This window comes from Archocentrus centrarchus, chromosome 8, assembly GCF_007364275.1.
Source record: "Archocentrus centrarchus isolate MPI-CPG fArcCen1 chromosome 8, fArcCen1, whole genome shotgun sequence".
Taxonomy (NCBI): Eukaryota; Metazoa; Chordata; class Actinopteri; order Cichliformes; family Cichlidae; genus Archocentrus; species Archocentrus centrarchus.
Genome location: NC_044353.1, coordinates 26,964,841 through 26,982,110, shown reverse-complemented (window position 1 = coordinate 26,982,110; position 17,270 = coordinate 26,964,841). Strand labels below are relative to the sequence as shown.

General features: G+C 41.0%; 2 protein-coding genes across 3 annotated transcripts; both read right to left on the bottom strand.

Moving 5' to 3' along the window:
• Positions 1-864: 864 nt before the first annotated feature.
• On the bottom strand, positions 865-4,058 carry LOC115784761 (melanoregulin). Its single transcript, XM_030736103.1, has 6 exons — positions 3,871-4,058; positions 3,464-3,738; positions 3,199-3,361; positions 2,890-2,980; positions 2,642-2,808; positions 865-2,010 (listed from the first exon to the last, which is right to left on the bottom strand). Exons 2-6 carry the CDS (start codon positions 3,559-3,561, stop codon positions 1,807-1,809), a joined length of 723 nt encoding a protein of 240 aa, XP_030591963.1. The 5' UTR covers positions 3,562-3,738; positions 3,871-4,058; the 3' UTR covers positions 865-1,806.
• Positions 4,059-5,330: 1,272 nt separating this feature from the next.
• Positions 5,331-16,913, bottom strand: stard3 (StAR related lipid transfer domain containing 3). 2 transcript variants are annotated; one of them, XM_030734849.1, is made up of 15 exons: positions 16,860-16,913; positions 15,143-15,390; positions 13,449-13,526; positions 13,058-13,135; positions 12,894-12,947; positions 12,481-12,601; positions 12,295-12,396; positions 12,121-12,176; positions 11,936-12,028; positions 10,253-10,315; positions 8,216-8,311; positions 8,036-8,115; positions 7,821-7,925; positions 7,597-7,690; positions 5,331-6,835 (listed from the first exon to the last, which is right to left on the bottom strand). In XM_030734849.1, exons 2-15 carry the CDS (start codon positions 15,359-15,361, stop codon positions 6,704-6,706), a joined length of 1,371 nt encoding a protein of 456 aa, XP_030590709.1. In that variant the 5' UTR covers positions 15,362-15,390; positions 16,860-16,913; the 3' UTR covers positions 5,331-6,703. The 2 variants fall into 2 exon arrangements, with proteins under 2 accessions (XP_030590709.1, XP_030590710.1); XM_030734850.1 differs by having other exon boundaries at positions 15,149-15,390.
• Between the last annotated feature and the right edge of the window lie 357 nt (positions 16,914-17,270).

The window sequence follows — 17,270 nt, the reverse complement described above, 5'->3', positions numbered from 1 at the left end:
GCAGTCAGTTGTAGTACACAGAGTGGCACTTTAAATCTGTGCTGTTTATGTGTTTGTATATCCACAAGCCAAAATGCAAGAGGACATCAGAAGGCCCTAACCTCGTAGCAGTTTTCGGGTGAGTCATGCTATGCTGATGGAGCCAGGGGTGTGTGGATAATTTGTAAAGGTGAGCAGTGATGAGGGTACGTCTGTCACAGTGATTCGCCCCCCCCGCGTCCTCGTCTGTCCACCCGCACCAGGCCTGGCTCGGCCAGGAAGAACTTTGTGTTGCATAAGAGCACCGCCACAGCTGCTGCAAAGTGACATTTAAATGAGCTGTCACCACGAAAGAGATAAGGAGTAGGAGGGAAAGCAGGAAGAGAAGAGCAACTGCAGGATAAAGCCAAGGCCTGTCAGGAGGTGGTAAATATGGCAAAATATTGTGAGAGGGGAAGTTTAAGGCTGATTTATTTGTAACACGAGAATGACTTTGGGAGGACAGAGAAAAACAGGTCAGCCTGATGCAGAGCGCTTAATAGCGGGAAGGAATCTGACTTTTTATTAATTCCTGCACATAGTAGGAACTTTAGTGCTTCATATCTGCACCAGAGAGTCACTTGTTACCAGTTATTTGTGTATCTGCGTGCCATTACACCATCGGGCTGGTGCCGTGTTCAAACATGTGCCCTCACCAGTTTATCTCTCTCTCTTACATAACAACAACAAACAGTTGAGCACCAAAACACCATTGTCACCATCCATCTTGCAACCCGGCCTGGTCTCACAGGGATGGTCAAACGCCGGACATGCCACACCGGATCAGGAACAGAGCGCAAGCCAGCCGTGGATGCACAGCTGACAGGCCACGTGAAGGCGTACAGACAGATGAAGAAGGCTCTTGTGTTCCACTTCAAAAGACTGTTGCACCCATGCCACAGTTTCCACTGCTCAGTGCTCTTAAACTTAAACTTGATTTAAAAAATTCTTGCCTATTTTATTCATTTTAATCTATGTAACTTCAGGAAAAGCAAGCTACTTCACACAAGTAAGATGCATGTGGCATTGCACATAACAGGCTTCAGTCTGGAACTTTATTTCAGTATTAACTTGACGCCACCGCACAAACTGTCGCACACTTGTATAAATCTTTCTTTTTTTTTTTCCAGCAAATTGCTGAAGAGGAAAAACACCCTTCCATCTCAGTCACACATTCAATCAATGTAAAAGTTCAACATACAGTACTAACATTGCATTTCTTTTTGCTACCTCTCCAAATATTTTCAACCACATACAGATGTTAATGAGTTAAAGCAGTGATTCTGCAAACGCACTCGTTCTTGTAAAACCTTAAAAAAAAAAAAAAAATCTGACATCAGATTTGGTGTGCTATTTATTTCCATGTTCTTACTGATCATATGATCGAATGAAACAAGTGCTGATAATCATAGGACAAAATATAAAGAGGCATTGCTCAGAAGAACATCGCTACCCTGAAGGTTCACAACACGTGAACAATGAACTGCCTACAAACACGATAGCACTCTTTGCTGGAGAGAAAACACACACACAGTTAACACATCTGCGGCATTCATTTCAAAATCCATGATGCTCCTTTCAGATTTTGGCCAGACTAAACAGAAAAGACTCAAGCTAGATGAGAAAGGGGAAATTGTTCAGCCTAAAACTTCCAAAAAAAGCAGCAGCAACACTGTACGAGGAAACAAACACTAAGAGCTATGCAATTCTGTCATCCAGGTCTCCCAGGTTGATGACTACTGCCCCCTGCTTTCTGTCACTTATTACTGCAGCCAGTAGATCTTAAGCTCAGTCACTCATGTTATCATCATCTTTTTCGCTCTCCTCCTCATCGTCATCCCCTCCTCCATTCATGGCCCCCATCCTGGCCAGCAGCAGTGGCAGGTTCACGGAGAGACCCGGCACCTCTTCGTCGGAGTCATCCTTTGGGGGATAGAAGCGTTTTGCCTTTGCCACAAAATCTTCAGCAATGTCTAGGTACAGGAGACGATCCTGCAAAGAAGGAAAACAACAACAGGCTGAAGCAGAGAAACCACATATGAACACAGGCAGAAAAAGGTGTTTTCTGTTGCCCCAAAAGTCTTCCTAATCTTGGAGGTGATACAAAACTGAAAAAAACCTGACTTTATAAAAAAAAAAAAAAAAGAAAAGTCAATTTAGTTAAGTGCAGAAAGAATGGCAACGAGATACCCCGTAAGCACACAAAACAGCCCCATATTTAAAGGTAGCAATATCCATTTGTAAGGAGAACTAGTAACATGCAGAGAAATGATTACAGCCTTGTGCAACTTCCTACTCTTTTGAGAGTAGGAAGATTTATTGTTTGGTTTATTGTGACCTCATCAATAAACCAGATATTATTTGGAGTAAACTACTTAACCCATCTTGACCCATTGCAATTTACCTTATAATGAGAGTTGCACAACCTTGGCGATCTATTATTGCATAATGCCAGTCATGGTTGCCCTTGAATGATCCAAATTATCCACCTTTGACTCTGACATGAAAGATGTACTTCACAGGACTGCATTTTTAAAAAAAAAAACTTTGATCTCAGTGTTACTTAGTATGAGACCAAAGTTCAGTGATGATGCACTTCCCACCAGCAAGCCCCTTTTCTCACCAGGATGAACAGATATCTTTCTGGTGGTGGTTCTCTGCTGCTGTTGAAGATGGAGGTCTCAGAGTGGAGTGTATGAAGGAGGGCACGTGCTTTTGGGGCATTACGCATGCGGTCTTGTGAGCCGCCAGCAGACACAGTCAGCAGAGAGTCTGCCTCAGCCATAAAACCTAGAAAAGATGGCAGGTAATCTCAGTATGGATTGTTAATGATCTCTCCGACTCTAGTATATCTCATCTGTTCAGCCTCACCAAGGTTTTCCAGGACTGTCTTCCATTTGTCTCTGACTTCTCTGCGCGTGTCTCTCATAGCCTCGATGTCAACACTCAGACGACGGTAGCCCTGGACAAGGAAAGGAGAACGGCCTTAAAAAGCTAAAAAAGTTTATTAACTGGATAATCAAATCACTTGCTCCCCTAACCTGAAAAAGCTGATCACAATCATTTCATACAGACTTTGGTAATCTTACTCATTATCCAATTACATTTCAGCTATTTGCATCAGTTTTTCTTTTTTCCACACTGAAAACTAAATTCTGTGTTAGTCCCTCCTTCACATACTGTGGAGCCCATGCGGGTGTTCTGCCTGGCTTGCAGCAGGGCGTAGAGCGTCCGGTCATCCTCTCTCTCCGAGTGGCTGGGGTCGCCCGGCTCACTCCACAGGTTGGTTTCCTCATCCCGACGCTTCTGAACTTCCCGGGTAAAATAGTCCAAAGGATCCGCACTGTGTGGTCAGCCAACAAAGAGAAGCACACATGAGCAGTTAACACATATTCAAACAGTAGCTGTACAGATATACGTGATATTCTTATCGCTGTCATCTTACGGTACTAAAGGCTGCTTTTCATCATCCTCATCGTCATCAGCAGCAGCACAGCAGCAGCAGCAGAACTGCATGCAGAACCTATTAAAGGCTGAACCCATCTATTAAGAACAGAGTCAGCTGGTAGTGGGTGATCACAATGTCAGATAATCCAGAGAGAAGTTGTGTTTCAGTTCTTTGAACGGTGGAAGGCCTTCTTGGATTCCAGAGGAGAATCTGCCACCGTTCCCCTGGGATGCTCTCAAGAGATTCTTTACAAAGGGGACCTTACTCAAAGCCTATTTTTTGGCAAAGGAAAAGACAGCTGTCACAACATTCATGCACTCCACTAATAAAATGTAAAAACGATCAGAAACAAGAACAAGTAGAAAAAAAGTTACAAAATAAAATGTCACTGATCCTGAAACTACCTAATTTTTAGCTTCCCATTTTCCAGGACCTCGCTGCAGCTCCACATCCAGGACAGGTTTTCCCTCCAGATTATCGGCCGGAGCCTGTCCTGATGAGGAAGTGCTCAGGCAGATGATGGGAGCCCAAGCACTGATGCTTCTCATCAGCGTTACATGAAGGACGATAAGAGCAATGGGACGCTTGTGCTCTCATCGAATCAAAAGGAACGACAAATTCCCACACCCACATCCTCAGAAGACAGTCACAGCACAATCATGTGAGCGGCTCCATCTCTCAAGCATTGTGTTTTGCCCCAAGGACAGAGCATCGCCTCTGCAGCAGTAAGATTAATTACACTCTCTATATCAAGTCTACCATGGCGGCATTGATTCAGGGATTATGTAACTAGATTATTTAAGATTACTTAACCATGTTCTATCTTTAAATATTTTTTCTTCTTTCTTTTTGTTATTTTTTTTTTTAAAGAATTTAGAAGCTTGTTTATTTTAAAGTCACACAGAGAACACTGACCTCTGGCAAAGTGTTGTGAGTACTGCAATGAATATCACACATGAAATAAAGTCTGCAGACACAGGGCAACATACAGTAACAAGTGAGTAAGTGGGGTCCAGTTTAGACTAAAACAGGCATAGAGCACAGGCATATTAAAATGCATTCAAGCTCAGCAAGGATCTAGATCTTAAAAATGACTAATTATAGAGTGCTTAACAAATTTATCTGACCAAAAAAAAAAAAAGCAAAAAAAAAAAACAGTAAAGCACATTGTTAGTTTTTTGATTAAGATGCCAAATTACAGTTATTTTCTTGCACTCCTGAACGAAAACACTAGTTTAGGAGTTGAATGCGATGATTGATTAATTTCTGCCTTCTCAGAGAAGTCCAGTCCACCGGCTCAAATTTAGGTATAAAAATGTGAATTCAGTCATTTTTAGCTTTAAACAAATTTTTTGATAGATCTCTAAAATATTTGTTCTCAGGTGGTCTGGTAAATTTGCCCTTTGTAGTTTTTAGCATTACAGCATGAGGTTTATAATACAGAAGTGTTGAAACATGTGAGTTGAAGGAAGTTGGCGTAATATCATCTGTTCATAGATTTTATTAGATGAGACACCGATAAAGACTCAGTAAAAACTCCTTCAGTAGTGATGAGCATAAGTTTAAAATGTCTGAATAGTTTATAGACAAATCAATTCAAAACTAAAAAAGAAATACAGATAAGAATTCTAAGCAGGCTTTATGTATATAATTAATCTTTGTTGACAGTATGCAAGCACAGATATATCACCAAGAAAAAAAACAGAAAAGTAAAACAAAAGACTGACATGTAAAGTTACCTGGATAAAGGCACCAAATGACTGATATTATTTATTTTCACTTGTGACATTCCTTCAATACAGTAAGTAGCTTAAATCAGTCCTGATTTATTATCCAGATAATCACCATAAATCTGTTTTTTTTTGGATTTGTAACTGTAGCATCCACAAATGCATGAGCTTATGAAGAGTGATGCCTCACAGCCACGTGGATGTCACAGTTACACCACTAAGTACTGACCCTAAAAAAAAATAATAAATTACCATTGCATCAATTTAGCCAATACAAAAGAGTTCAGTTCAACTCACATTAACTTCAACCGACTTCATCTTTTAGATTCTTTTGATAACAGATGCAATCATCAAACGTGATTTTCTGATGTACATCATAACACTGATACACAACTTAAACTGGAGGGGATGTTTTCTTTCGTTTTTTCATGGTTAAAAACAATGAGATGCTTCATAATATAAGAACCGATAACAAAACTTCATTCAGTGCCACGCCTCAGGGCCTCAGGGGAGGCCCGAACTCAAGTTATTGATAATCACACCAGTACAATAATAACTTGTCATGACAACTAAGGAGTTCAGCTACTTTAGCACAAGGCCACTTGAGGTTATTGACAAAAAAAAGAAAAAAGAAAAGAAGAAAACATTAGTTAATATACAGCATCCTAATGAACATTATCTTTTGTCCTAAATGTCTAACTGCCTTCTGATCCGAGTCCTGGTTTGGCCTCTTGGCTGATCCCAAAGTGCTAAACAAAAGCTGCATTAAAAAAAAAAGAGCCTACAGTAATTAAATGTTAGCTTAAATGTTGCACTATGGCACAGAAGATGGTGTCAAACCAAGAGGCCTGCGCTGTGTGGATCAGTGGTGTCTCCCTCTAGTGGTGATCAGACAGCTGTAATCTATCACAGTGTAGTCAAGTAGAACAAATTCAGTGAAAATATGGCTGTGAAGTGTAGGCAGGTGCACCAGAAAGACAAATTTATGATGGTGCAGTGAGAAAGAAAAAAAAACAAGACACCAAAAAAAAAAAAAAAGCAGGAAATTAATGGCTAACTGTGTGCAGAAAGATAAGGCTCAGAGAGACAGCTGTTTCAGTCACACCACTGCAATAGCTCTTCTGTAACAAGATTCCCACAGTAAGCATCATCATTTTCATCCAAGGCTTCTTGTTTCTGTAAAGTCTCAGGAAACAGTTCTCATTACATGGCGAGAAACACAGCAAAACTGTTACAAGTCCACACAAAAATTCTGATGTGATTATGCTTTAAAAAAAAAAAAAAAGGCGCAAAATGTTTAGTCTTTGATAACCAAATAACTCCTCGCCTTGCGTGGCTGAAAGGTGGGAAATGTCTCACGTGTCCTTTGCTTAAAGTTGCAGCCTCTTCAGGCGCATTAGTACAACCCTTCAAGCTTGGGAGCATTATATGGGCGACAATGATGCCCAGTTTTGGCCAGTGACAACTCCCAGCAAGTGGTTGCACCACTTAAAACTTCTGTGTAGTTTTAAGGGTGGTGGTGTTGATGGTGGGAGCGATGAGAGGACCGCACGTCAGCGATTCGTTGGCGTAAATGGGACATGAACTCAAACATGGTGGCTGCCAGACTCTGGTGGATGAGGTAGCGTGGCAGACGGCCCTAATGAGACAAAAAAAAAAAAAAGGTTTTCATCATTTGTAACACATTTCATACTCATGTATTTATGCTTAATTTTTGTATTAGTATTTTTCTTTTTGTGAAGAAATTCTCAAACTTTTGGCCCTTTGTGTATTTTTTTCTAGTCGTCTCTAAAACCTCCAATCTGCTATATTATGCTTTTTTTTTTCCTACACCCTGTCTATTTATACACTCTCCAGCCACTAGGTACACCTGTTCAACTGCTCAATAGCACAAATATCAACCAGCCAATCTCTGTTGGAATTTTTCCACATGATCATCTCTGGGGTTTACAGAGCACTCAACCATCCCTTTATGACCACAGTACATCCATTTTTTTTTAACCTTTATTTATACAGTTAGTCCCATTGAGACTCAGTGTCTCATTTGCAAAACAAAAAAAAATATATATATTTACAACAATAAAATAATAAAATAAATAGTAAGTAAAATGCCAAATGTTTACACAGTCATATTAAAACAAGAACACGGACCCAGTGATGATGTCACCATCGTGTCCATCATGCCAATATGACTCCAAATATCTGAGGAATGTTTTCAGGACCTTGTTGAATCTATGCCACAAAAAATGAAGGCAGCTCTGAAGGTAAAAGTGGGTCCAACCCAGTGACTAGCAAGGTGTAACTAATGAAGTGTCCAGTGAATTATTTATTAAATGAAAATCATTCAAATTGTTCTAATCAAACGAAGGGAAAGACTAATTGCGCCATGCATTTTCTCACCTTTAAGTCTGTGTTGAGGACCCAGATGAAAGTGCAGACTGATGGGTTACTGCTGGATTTGAGGACCACAAACCCTCCGGGGCCATTTTCTCCTCTGAGACAAGCAGTAAAGAAGAAAAAAAAGACAAAGTTATACAAGTTAAGCTAACACAGATGCCCTTTGTCGGATCGATGCAATGTTCTAATTTACTGGATCAGGGACAAGGCTGGAGGCACGGTCTGACCTGACATAGCGACTGCTTGGAGGTCTGGCATCGTGTTTGGTTGCCATGCCAGCAGACAGGTAACAGTCTCGTTTGCGCTCCACTCGTCGAACATTTACAAAGTCCCTAAAGGAAGAAAAATCAATCACTCAAATCGATTCGCTTTATTTCAGACCTGAAGTAAAGACGAGACAGGAAGAACAGATGACAGTCGGTTAGATGCTGCGCTGATGTACCTCGCAGAAACAACTCCCCCTGCTGCCCCAGCAGACACATCATATGAGACCAGAGTGTTGTCGTCAACTCTCTGAAGGATCTGAGCGTAACACAGGAAGAGGTGTTAAGTTTTAGAACATGACAGGTTTACGGAGAAAAATGTGTAAAAAAAAATGTAAAAAAGCAGGAGGACTCCTCACCTGGCAGACAGAAACGGTTTTGTTCCACTGAACCATCTTCTCTGGCTGCAGGATCACCTCCTGATACACAAGCTCAGCAGGACACTGCATGAAAGCCTGAAGAAAAGAAAATCCCCAAAAAACAAAAAAAAAAAGAAGGCTGTAAACAACTCAAGTCCAACACTAGAAGAGCTTTTACTACAAAAAATATCTATAAATACATGCCACTAATAGCTGGCTGCATGTACTTTGAACCATTTTGCACCCTTTCTGTCACAGTTGACATGAAAACAACTTTTCTTTTCTGTATTGTACTCTTGATCCCTCTGAGGCAGAGGTCTGAACAGGCCTTATTTGGCTACTCTGTAATGGCCTGTTTGACTCGTTTCAAAACCAGATCTCATGTCTGTTTATGATCACTGTCCTGCTGGAAATCCCTGTTATGTAATATTTACTTCCACATCTTAACAAAAAGCCTTTTGTTTCAAGGACAGTTGTTCATACACATAATCACAGGACAGCAGCTTACACAGACTGCTGGCTAAGATAATACTTTCATTTATGGTTTACTTTTAAGATCACAAATGGAGAAAATTTGGAACAGCTGTGAACCTTCCCAGTGAGCGGCCGGCCTACCAAAATTATTCTGACAGCACGCTGACAACTCATCCAGGAGGTGACAAAAACAACCCAGAACAACATCTATTCAACAAATATGTCCGACTCCTGCAACATCGCTAAAATTAGAAACATCCTGTCTGAGTGATGCTGAAAACCTACTTATTACTTCTAGGCTAGATTATTGTGATTAATATTAATTATTATTATCAGGCTGTCCTAAAAGCTCCCCGAAAAGCCTTCAGCTGATCCAAAATGCTGCAGCTAGAGTACTGACAGGGACTAGAAGGAGAGAGCAGATTTCTCCCATATTGGCTTCTCTTCATTGACCCCCTGTTAGTTCCAGAATCCAATTTAAAATCCTTCTCCTCACATACGAGGTCTTGAATAATCAGGCCCCATCTTATCTCAAAGACCTGATAGTAACGTATCACCCCAATACAGCACTTTGCTCTCAGACTGCTGGCTTACTTGTGGTTCCTAGGATACTAAAAAATACAATGCCAAGAACGGCAAAAGGGGGTCCAACCCAGTAAAAGTGAGGTGAACCTTCTGAAGTTACCATGAGTGTAGAAATGGACACTGTTTAATAATGAAAATTCAACGGGCAATAGTCTAATGTATTTTGCTGATGGCAGCTATTCTCTATTTTCAAAGGAACAATATTGGATTTTTTAGAAGAAATTTTAAAGAGTATTTTTGCATTGTACCCTGCCTCTCACCCTATGCCGCTCCACACTTGCAAGTATGGGGGGGTGTCTGCGTGGGTCTGAGTTATGTAAATTTTGCCATCAAGAGGCTCTGCGTGGAAGTCCACATACCCTCAAAACTGATTCAGCACACAGCACATGAAAACAGTATAGTAGGAACAGCTACTTTTCTTTGGCATCTGCAGCTCTCCATCTCTGGATCCACAGGAATGTATAATCCTGGCCTTTACATCATACATTTTATTTTCTGTTTGGTTCACATTTGCGTTTCAATGCGTCTACATGGATAAGAAATAAAAACAGTCTGCAGGACAAACTTGTCAATAAACCAACAAGAAGCTCCATATTTAAACAACAGTAGCGTGTCACGAGGAAAAAGTAAATCTGATCTAATTTTATTTAAGACGCGATTAGATTATTTCACCATTAAAGATTGTCCAAATGCGTACAGGCCCATCGGCTGCAAGAGCACTTGATTCGGTCGCAGCAGAGTGTTAAAAAGAAGTGTGACAACTGACAGATTTACAATCTTATAACAGCTGTAATAATAGAATGCAGGGTGATACGAGTCCCATAGATAAAATACCAGGGTGGCCGAATATGTAGTTAAACGGCTTGAAAACGCCACCTGTGTTAACCTTGATAGCAAATTTGGTCTGTCTAAACATGATGGAAAAAGTAGCGTGGCATGTTTTGGTGAGACACTGAATCCACTAAAACTCTGGTGCACCTTGAGAATGAAAGTCTTTCCATGGAAGGGAACTTCCAGAGTGTAGACAGAGTCGCCCATATCCTGTTATGAGAGGAGAAGAAAGAAAAAAGAAACACTATTAGTATTCATTGTTTTCATTTCAGTAGAAATTATGGCAGCAAGGCAGACAGTGTAGTTTTAATCTTATATAACAGGCTGATCTAGAAACACACCTCCTGACAGAGAACAATGCTGTATTGCTAGAATTAGGTTTCACTTGGGTGCTGTACTGCTACCATACCTGTTTGAGTACATTCTTACCAATGCGTTGGTGATTTTCAGTGCTGAAAACACGTGAACAACTATGAAGCCAAAGTTATAATAACAGTGTTTGACTCATCTCTTTCCCCCAATCACATACTAGTCTATTTCTATGACAATTGAAAGGCATTATGTTTTGGGGATTTTATTTTCCTGAAAAACTGTTTTTAATATTGTGTGTACCTGCTCGGGGTACAAATTAGCACTAAAGTTCTGAGTTATCCCTCATTTCTTTACAGTAAGCAAAGAAAATGGGCAATTTATTGAAACCAGGTGCTTCTTTTGGGGTGGCTGTAGCTCAGTCGGTAGAGCAGGTCACCTACTGATTGGAAGGTCAGCGGCTCGATTCCAGGCTACATGCCAATGTATCCTTGGACAAGATACTTAACCCCAAGTTGCTCTCTGACACAACCGTCGGAGTGTGAATGTGTGTGACCATTAGATAATTAAAGCACTTAGCTTAACTAATCATGGAAGTGCTTGTATGAATGGGTGTGCATGGGTAAATGTAAAACGTGTTGTTTAAGCACTTTGAGTGCTCAGACTGAGTAGAAAAGCGCTATATAAGAACTAGTCCATTTACCATTACCATTCTAACGGACTGGCAGTGTGTTTGGGATCATTGTCATGCTGGAAAATGAAGCCGTTGTCAATCAGATGCTCTCTAGGTGGTATTGCATGATGGATCAAAACCTGACTGTATGTTTCTGTGGTCATAATTCCATCAATTTTGACAAGATCTCCAACAGCACTCGCTCAAATGACATGTTTTACAGACGGCTGCCGACAGTCCCTGTTCTCCCTCTCTCCTGACCTCTTCTGTATATACAGACAACATTTTGAACCAAAAATTTCAAATTTGGATTCATCACTTTGACCTAGTTCTTCTGTAATCTGACACGCCTCAGCCTTTTCTCCCCATTTCCTTTACTTAAGAATGGCTTATTGATGGCCACCCTTTTCTGATGAGGCTTCAGTGAACCGTAGATGGATCGACAGAAGGCCCAGATGCAGCTCTCAGGTCACGTCAGGTTTTTGCTGGCTTTTTTTCTATTTCTTAAGGACATGACTTTCTGATCATCTGCTCTAAATACTTTTTTTTTTAAGGACTTCCAGTTTTTCTTTTGCCCTTCACAAGAACGTTCTGCTCCTTGGTTGCAAAATATAAAGAAATGAGAGGTAGCTCATGTCTCATCAGATCAGTGTTTTTGTGCATGGTTCCTCACAAACAAAGAATAAAATAAAGAAGCAAACTTAATTCTTCACACTGAACTCTGTGTCAGTGATGTGATCTTTTAGTTTACTTTTGGTAAGTAAACATGTTTTAAGCCTGCATCAAAAACCTGAAAGAAAGAGCAAAACTATTCATTTAGTGGATACCTCCTGAAGTCATGTACTCACATTGTTTTTTTCAAATTTCCAGTTCTCCTCTTGGGCTAAGATCTGTTCCACCACAGACATTGCCTCATAACCCAGTTTGACATACTCCTTCTCCTGGAATAAGGGTGAGAGGAGTGGAAAATGAAGCAGGAACCCATCATGTAAAGAGGTGAGGGACTGATTATTAAGACTATAACAAAAGGTACCTGAGCAGTGACAGCGCTGCGCCCAGAACCCTCCTCTTCCAGCTCCTCGTCTGAGCCTGCAGACGCAAGTTCAGGGCCAAAACTCAATTTTCAGTTTAGATGAGAAATGTACAATCATATTGCAGATAATAGAAACCACTCGAGGATTGACCAGGAACTTGTACAAACATTCACCTGCGAGAGATTCGGGTGGAGAGTAGAACTGCCCCTCTGAGACAGCACGGGGGTAGATCATGGGGGCTCGCTCGTAGGCAGCATTTACTGCTGCTAGGTAGCCTGAAGTCACAAGAGAAAAGCAGTTAGCAAGAAGACGGGTTTATGTAAACAGCATTTTTAACTTATCGGGCACTTTTATCCTACCTCTTTCATCGTCGGCCTCCTGAGGGAGAACTTTGAAGTCGAGGAACCAGGTCTCCAACCAGGCCACCACAAACGATGTGATGGGCAGAACATAGCCAAAGGCATTTTGGGATAGTAGCTTCTATAAGACAGAAATCAAAGACTACTGTTACTACTTCAGCTTCTATAACAGAAGTGGCTGCTGCATTTTACGTTGGTTCACTTCCCTATTGTTGAATGTGAAAAGTTTACTGAGCTACATATTTGACACACTGCCCAAAAAAAAAACAAAAAAAAAAAAAAACCCACATATAATCTTATCAGCCCATTAACTGGCATTAAATGCAGAAGTGAAAAAATGGAAGTGGTTTAAACTGATATGCTTGTACACACAGACACAGGCTCTGAAAGTGTAGCAAAGAGAGGCCACTCACATTAGATACGATGACTTTGACAACGAGGAAGATGGTGGTCACTAAAGTGGTAAACTGTAGAGTAAAAAAAAAAGATTTTAGTTATAGTTCATGTCCAGCGATTTGAATACGAGACTTTATGTGATTTATTCAGAGTGCATTTTACTGTGACTGAGATGGCTTACCGCAATAACCCACCAATGCCTCAACCGAAAACCAGCATAAGCCACTTGTAGACACAGGAAACGAAACAAGGCAAGGAGCTGAGACAAGGAGGAAGAAGAAGAAAAGGAAAATGACACCAGGCCTTTAATTTTAAATCACATGTTGACTTTGCAAATAATGCCCCGTCTTCTGTCAATAACCCATCCTGCCAACTCTACAGTTCTGTAACTGTAATAATTTTAGTGTCTCTAAATCTAACAAAAAGGCATAAATTACAAGAGCAGGTTGGACATGAGTAACTGCTCGATGTGATCAAAGCTTTCCGAACATGATTAGAATAACATTCCAATAAATTGCCCATTACTTCAACACTGAACAAAAATATACACAAAGTTGGATTGACCCACTTACGGCAATGTCAAAGAAGGAAGACTTGAAGTTATAATGGAGGACCTCATTTTCTAAACTCTCCCAAAGTGAGTTTGAGATCTGCAAGACGTGAGAGCAGAGAGTTCATCAAACTGAGATCTAACCATTGCTGCTGCAGCAGCGACAAAGACAGTCAGGACTAGGGCCGCGACGATTCATTGAGGATAAAAAAAAACAAAAAAAAAAAAAAATCATTGACACAAATTTTTTACTTCGATGCTTTGTTTAATCCACAACTCTGTAGCGCTCAGGTGTCACCATTTCACCTACACTGGCACCTAAAGACAGACCTGCAATCGAAATGTATTTAAGCAGGCGTGTGTGAATAAAACATTTCACAACATTAAGCCCGTGGAGGCCCCAGTCTTTCAGCAAAAGAACTGATAACACAACCGCAACAGTGAAGATGATGCGGTCGCAACAGCAAAGAGGCGGAGCAGTCACCGATACGGTGAGCTCAGGTGGAGTGAAGAACGTTTTTTCTAGTGTCCAAAACAGCAGTGCTTGTTCCTGTTATCAACATTAAAAGCTGTACTGGGAAACAGCTGGAGGAAGTCCATCATCGAAGCACCTGATCAACAAGCTCCAACGAGAACTTTGCAATCGCTCCCATCTACCGCTGTTTCCCATCTACCGTAAAGCTACAGTAAAGCTACAGAAGTTAAAATAAAGTATGCAGATGAACTGTTAACTTAGTCTGAGAGCATGTTTAAATCAGATCAGGCAGGCTGACGGCAGCCATCCTGCTGTCTATGGCGGTGATACCTGCAGCAAGCGGGGGGTGAGTCTGAAGGGGGACACAGGCTGCACTAGACCATATTTATTTCTAGGCTTCAGAAACATGATGCTGCAGATTTAGATGAGCATAAATATAAAAAAAATTAATTGTTGTATGAACATTTTAAAAATGCAAAAAAAAAAAAAAAAAAGGTTTTTGTTTCCTCCACAGGCCAGTAAAAATACACATGGGCCAATAAAACTCTGAGCCACTGACCCGGAGCAGTTAGGCTGGACACTAAACTGACATTAATTTTTAACATCTACACCATCAGAATGTCTGTTTTCTGCAGCAGGAAATGTTGCTGTCTCTGTGCTTTGTAAGCACAGGGAAAAACTACAGTTCTGACAATGTTGATATGCTCGATTTTCCTGCAGCCGCCACACGCTCCTTTAAAGGCTTACAACCACACATTCATTCATTAGCACACTTAAACACACACACATGAATCGTTCTCATCCAGTAGATACAACACTGTCAGAACTCTCTTTTTTTGTTTCCTCTTAATGTGAGAAAGCCTGCCAAGAAGACAGAGTGAGAGCTGTTTTATTTTATGCCTTAGTTTAGGTTGTATGTATAGCTTATTGTATTTGACGTTACGGTACTTGTGATTATTTATCTTTGTGTTCAAGGAAATGTTTTATTTAAAAAGTGTATGACTTTAATATGGCACATAGATGAAATGAAAGGGTTTAGGGTTTTGTATGTAGTTAAAAACACTAATGTCTACAATGGAAATCAATAAGCAGTTCATTTTTTTTCTCTTTTGAATATTTATTATTGCTCATTAATAAGAGAATGGTATTTCTTATCCGATTACTCGATTAATTGATGGAATAATCAGTAGAATACTTGATTACTAAAATAATTGTTAGCTGCGGCTCCAGTCAGAACTCACACTCACGTTAAGCTCAATAATCCAAAGAAGGGAGAGGAAGAGAAGGTCGAATGTCACAAAGAGACAGAAGGTGCGGCGCACGTCAGAAATCTTCTTGCGCTCCGCAGGTGGTGCCAACAGGTACGGGGAAGGGAGAGACAGCGACGTAGAGTAGGAAGCGTTCAGGGAGGCGATGGCGGGGAGGCTGCCCCCGAGCTCCCCATAGTCTCCACCAGGCATTCCTACTGTGGCACAGGAAGATCCTCCTGCTGCAAAACAGACACAGGTGGTTGTGTTTAGCACTTCTTCTTTTGACTGCTCACAGCAGATCATCTGCCTCCATCTCATCCTGTCCCTTTCACACCAACCCTCTGCATGTCCTCCTTTGCGACAACCATCTTCTCTGTTGTCTTGCTCTTTCCCTCCTGCCTGCCAGCTCCATATTCAACACCCTTTGTCCATACTCTTCTTCACCTCTCATGCACTGTCCATTGCTTTGGATGGTTGACCCCAGGTAATTAAACTCATCTAATTTCACTGTTACACCTGTCTTCCTCTCTTTCACACTCATGTATTCTGTCTTGCTTCTGCTGACTTTCATTCCTCTTTTCTCCAAAGCATACCTCCAGATCTCCAAAGCTCACTTGCTCCCTACTCTCACTACAGATCTACTTTTCTCCAATGCATAATACAGAATTTCACAGGAGAATGTCGGGGGTGCTATTGCTATTTGAATTATATCATATTATGCAAATTTTCAGCTGTCTTGATGAAACTGGTTTGCGCTGCAGCTTCCAGACTTCCTGCACCTTGTAAAGTTGTAAACAGGTAAGTGCGGTGAAAACAGCGGAAGATAACTAGCCTTAACCAGAGTCTCATGATCTCCCTCTGAACTCAGTGCGGCGAAGACAAACAGCTCATGACAATCTAGCGCTGTTAGTTTCGCCTTGTTTTACTTAAACAAGCAGACTCTGTAACCTCTGACCAAATATTTGCGACAAAAGCTGTTTGAAGTGAATGACTCAGACGTTCGTGCTCCGCAAGGCATGTAGTGTGACTTCTGGAAAGCATGTTTTTAGTCACGAATCATTAGGTGAGGGATATTTGTGGTACGATATCGGATTCTGGAAAAACAATTCCTCGTACCAGGAAGACAGTGGGTTTTAGGAAAGCACCGAGCCATCGCTGGCCCAGTCTGTCAAGGGGTGAGCGACGTTCAACCAGCCCTGGACCAACTCAGTAACAACAGTGGATGTTGACAAGTACGTGTGATCCAGGGTGTCTTGTCTATTAACCTAAAGAACATCAATTAAATCGGCAGATCGCTGAACTGTAGTTTAAATCAGGTTTTAGATCCCGTGACTCCTGGCCGGTTCATTTCTGCCAAAACCAAACAGCCTGACAGCGGTGGGGCTCATACCTGTTAGCAAACTAACTCACCGGTGTCAGCCTATGCTAAACACAAGACACAGAGACAACAACCACCAGAAACAATGGCTAGACTCAAATTATTCTTCTAGACAAGCAAAGACCAGATAATCAAGAGCTAATCAATAGCCAATGTTGTTAGCTGCCGCAGCTAGCTTACATTGTTCGCTTCTAAAGCAAGTTAATCTCACTCGCTGAGAAAGAAATACGTTTGTCACACGTAAACAGCAACATTAAGCAACGCTACGAAACTTAGCAGAAATCCTTCTTTAAGTAGTTCAGAAAAGCAAATTCAAGGCATTGAACTCACTTGGTTTACAGCGGCATCATCGAGTCTTCCGGACTGATCTTTCAAAGAAGAAATATCACAACAAGATAGATCACTGCCCCGCTCGGGGTCACGTGATCATCGCAGCACGCTCAGAGCTGCAGCGTTTTCCCTGTACCTTTTTAATTTTATTATTAAAATAAATAAATAATGTGTGGTATCAGCTCATTTTAGTTCATACGCTCCGATTTGATCTTAAGTGGACTGGGCCAGTAAAACCATTGGCTAATAACTAAAAGTAATTATTTATACTTGAATCTCGTGCTGTGTAAAAGTGTCTGAGAATATCAGCCTGAGATCTCTTGGATAAAAAGAAATGCAATTTAGACCATATTAGGTAACTTTATATTACTGCTTCGCTGTGGAGCTTTAAAGGCACAAAATCTTCACATG

Bases quoted from the DNA above. Each gene is read 5' to 3' on its own strand.
- LOC115784761 (XM_030736103.1), bottom strand. From the start codon at position 3,561: ATGGGTTCAGCCTTTAATAGGTTCTGCATGCAGTTCTGCTGCTGCTGC. The intron at 2,981-3,198 runs GTATGTGAAGGA...TTCCTTGTCCAG, and splicing joins ACACCCGCATGGGCTCCACA to GGCTACCGTCGTCTGAGTGT. The intron at 2,809-2,889 runs GTGAGGCTGAAC...CATCTTTTCTAG, and splicing joins GACAGTCCTGGAAAACCTTG to GTTTTATGGCTGAGGCAGAC.
- stard3 (XM_030734849.1), bottom strand. From the start codon at position 15,361: ATGCCTGGTGGAGACTATGGGGAGCTCGGGGGCAGCCTCCCCGCCATC. The intron at 12,397-12,480 runs GTAGGATAAAAG...TTGTGACTTCAG, and splicing joins GGAGGCCGACGATGAAAGAG to GCTACCTAGCAGCAGTAAAT. The intron at 8,312-10,252 runs GTGCACCAGAGT...TCTTTTCTTCAG, and splicing joins GAAAGACTTTCATTCTCAAG to GCTTTCATGCAGTGTCCTGC.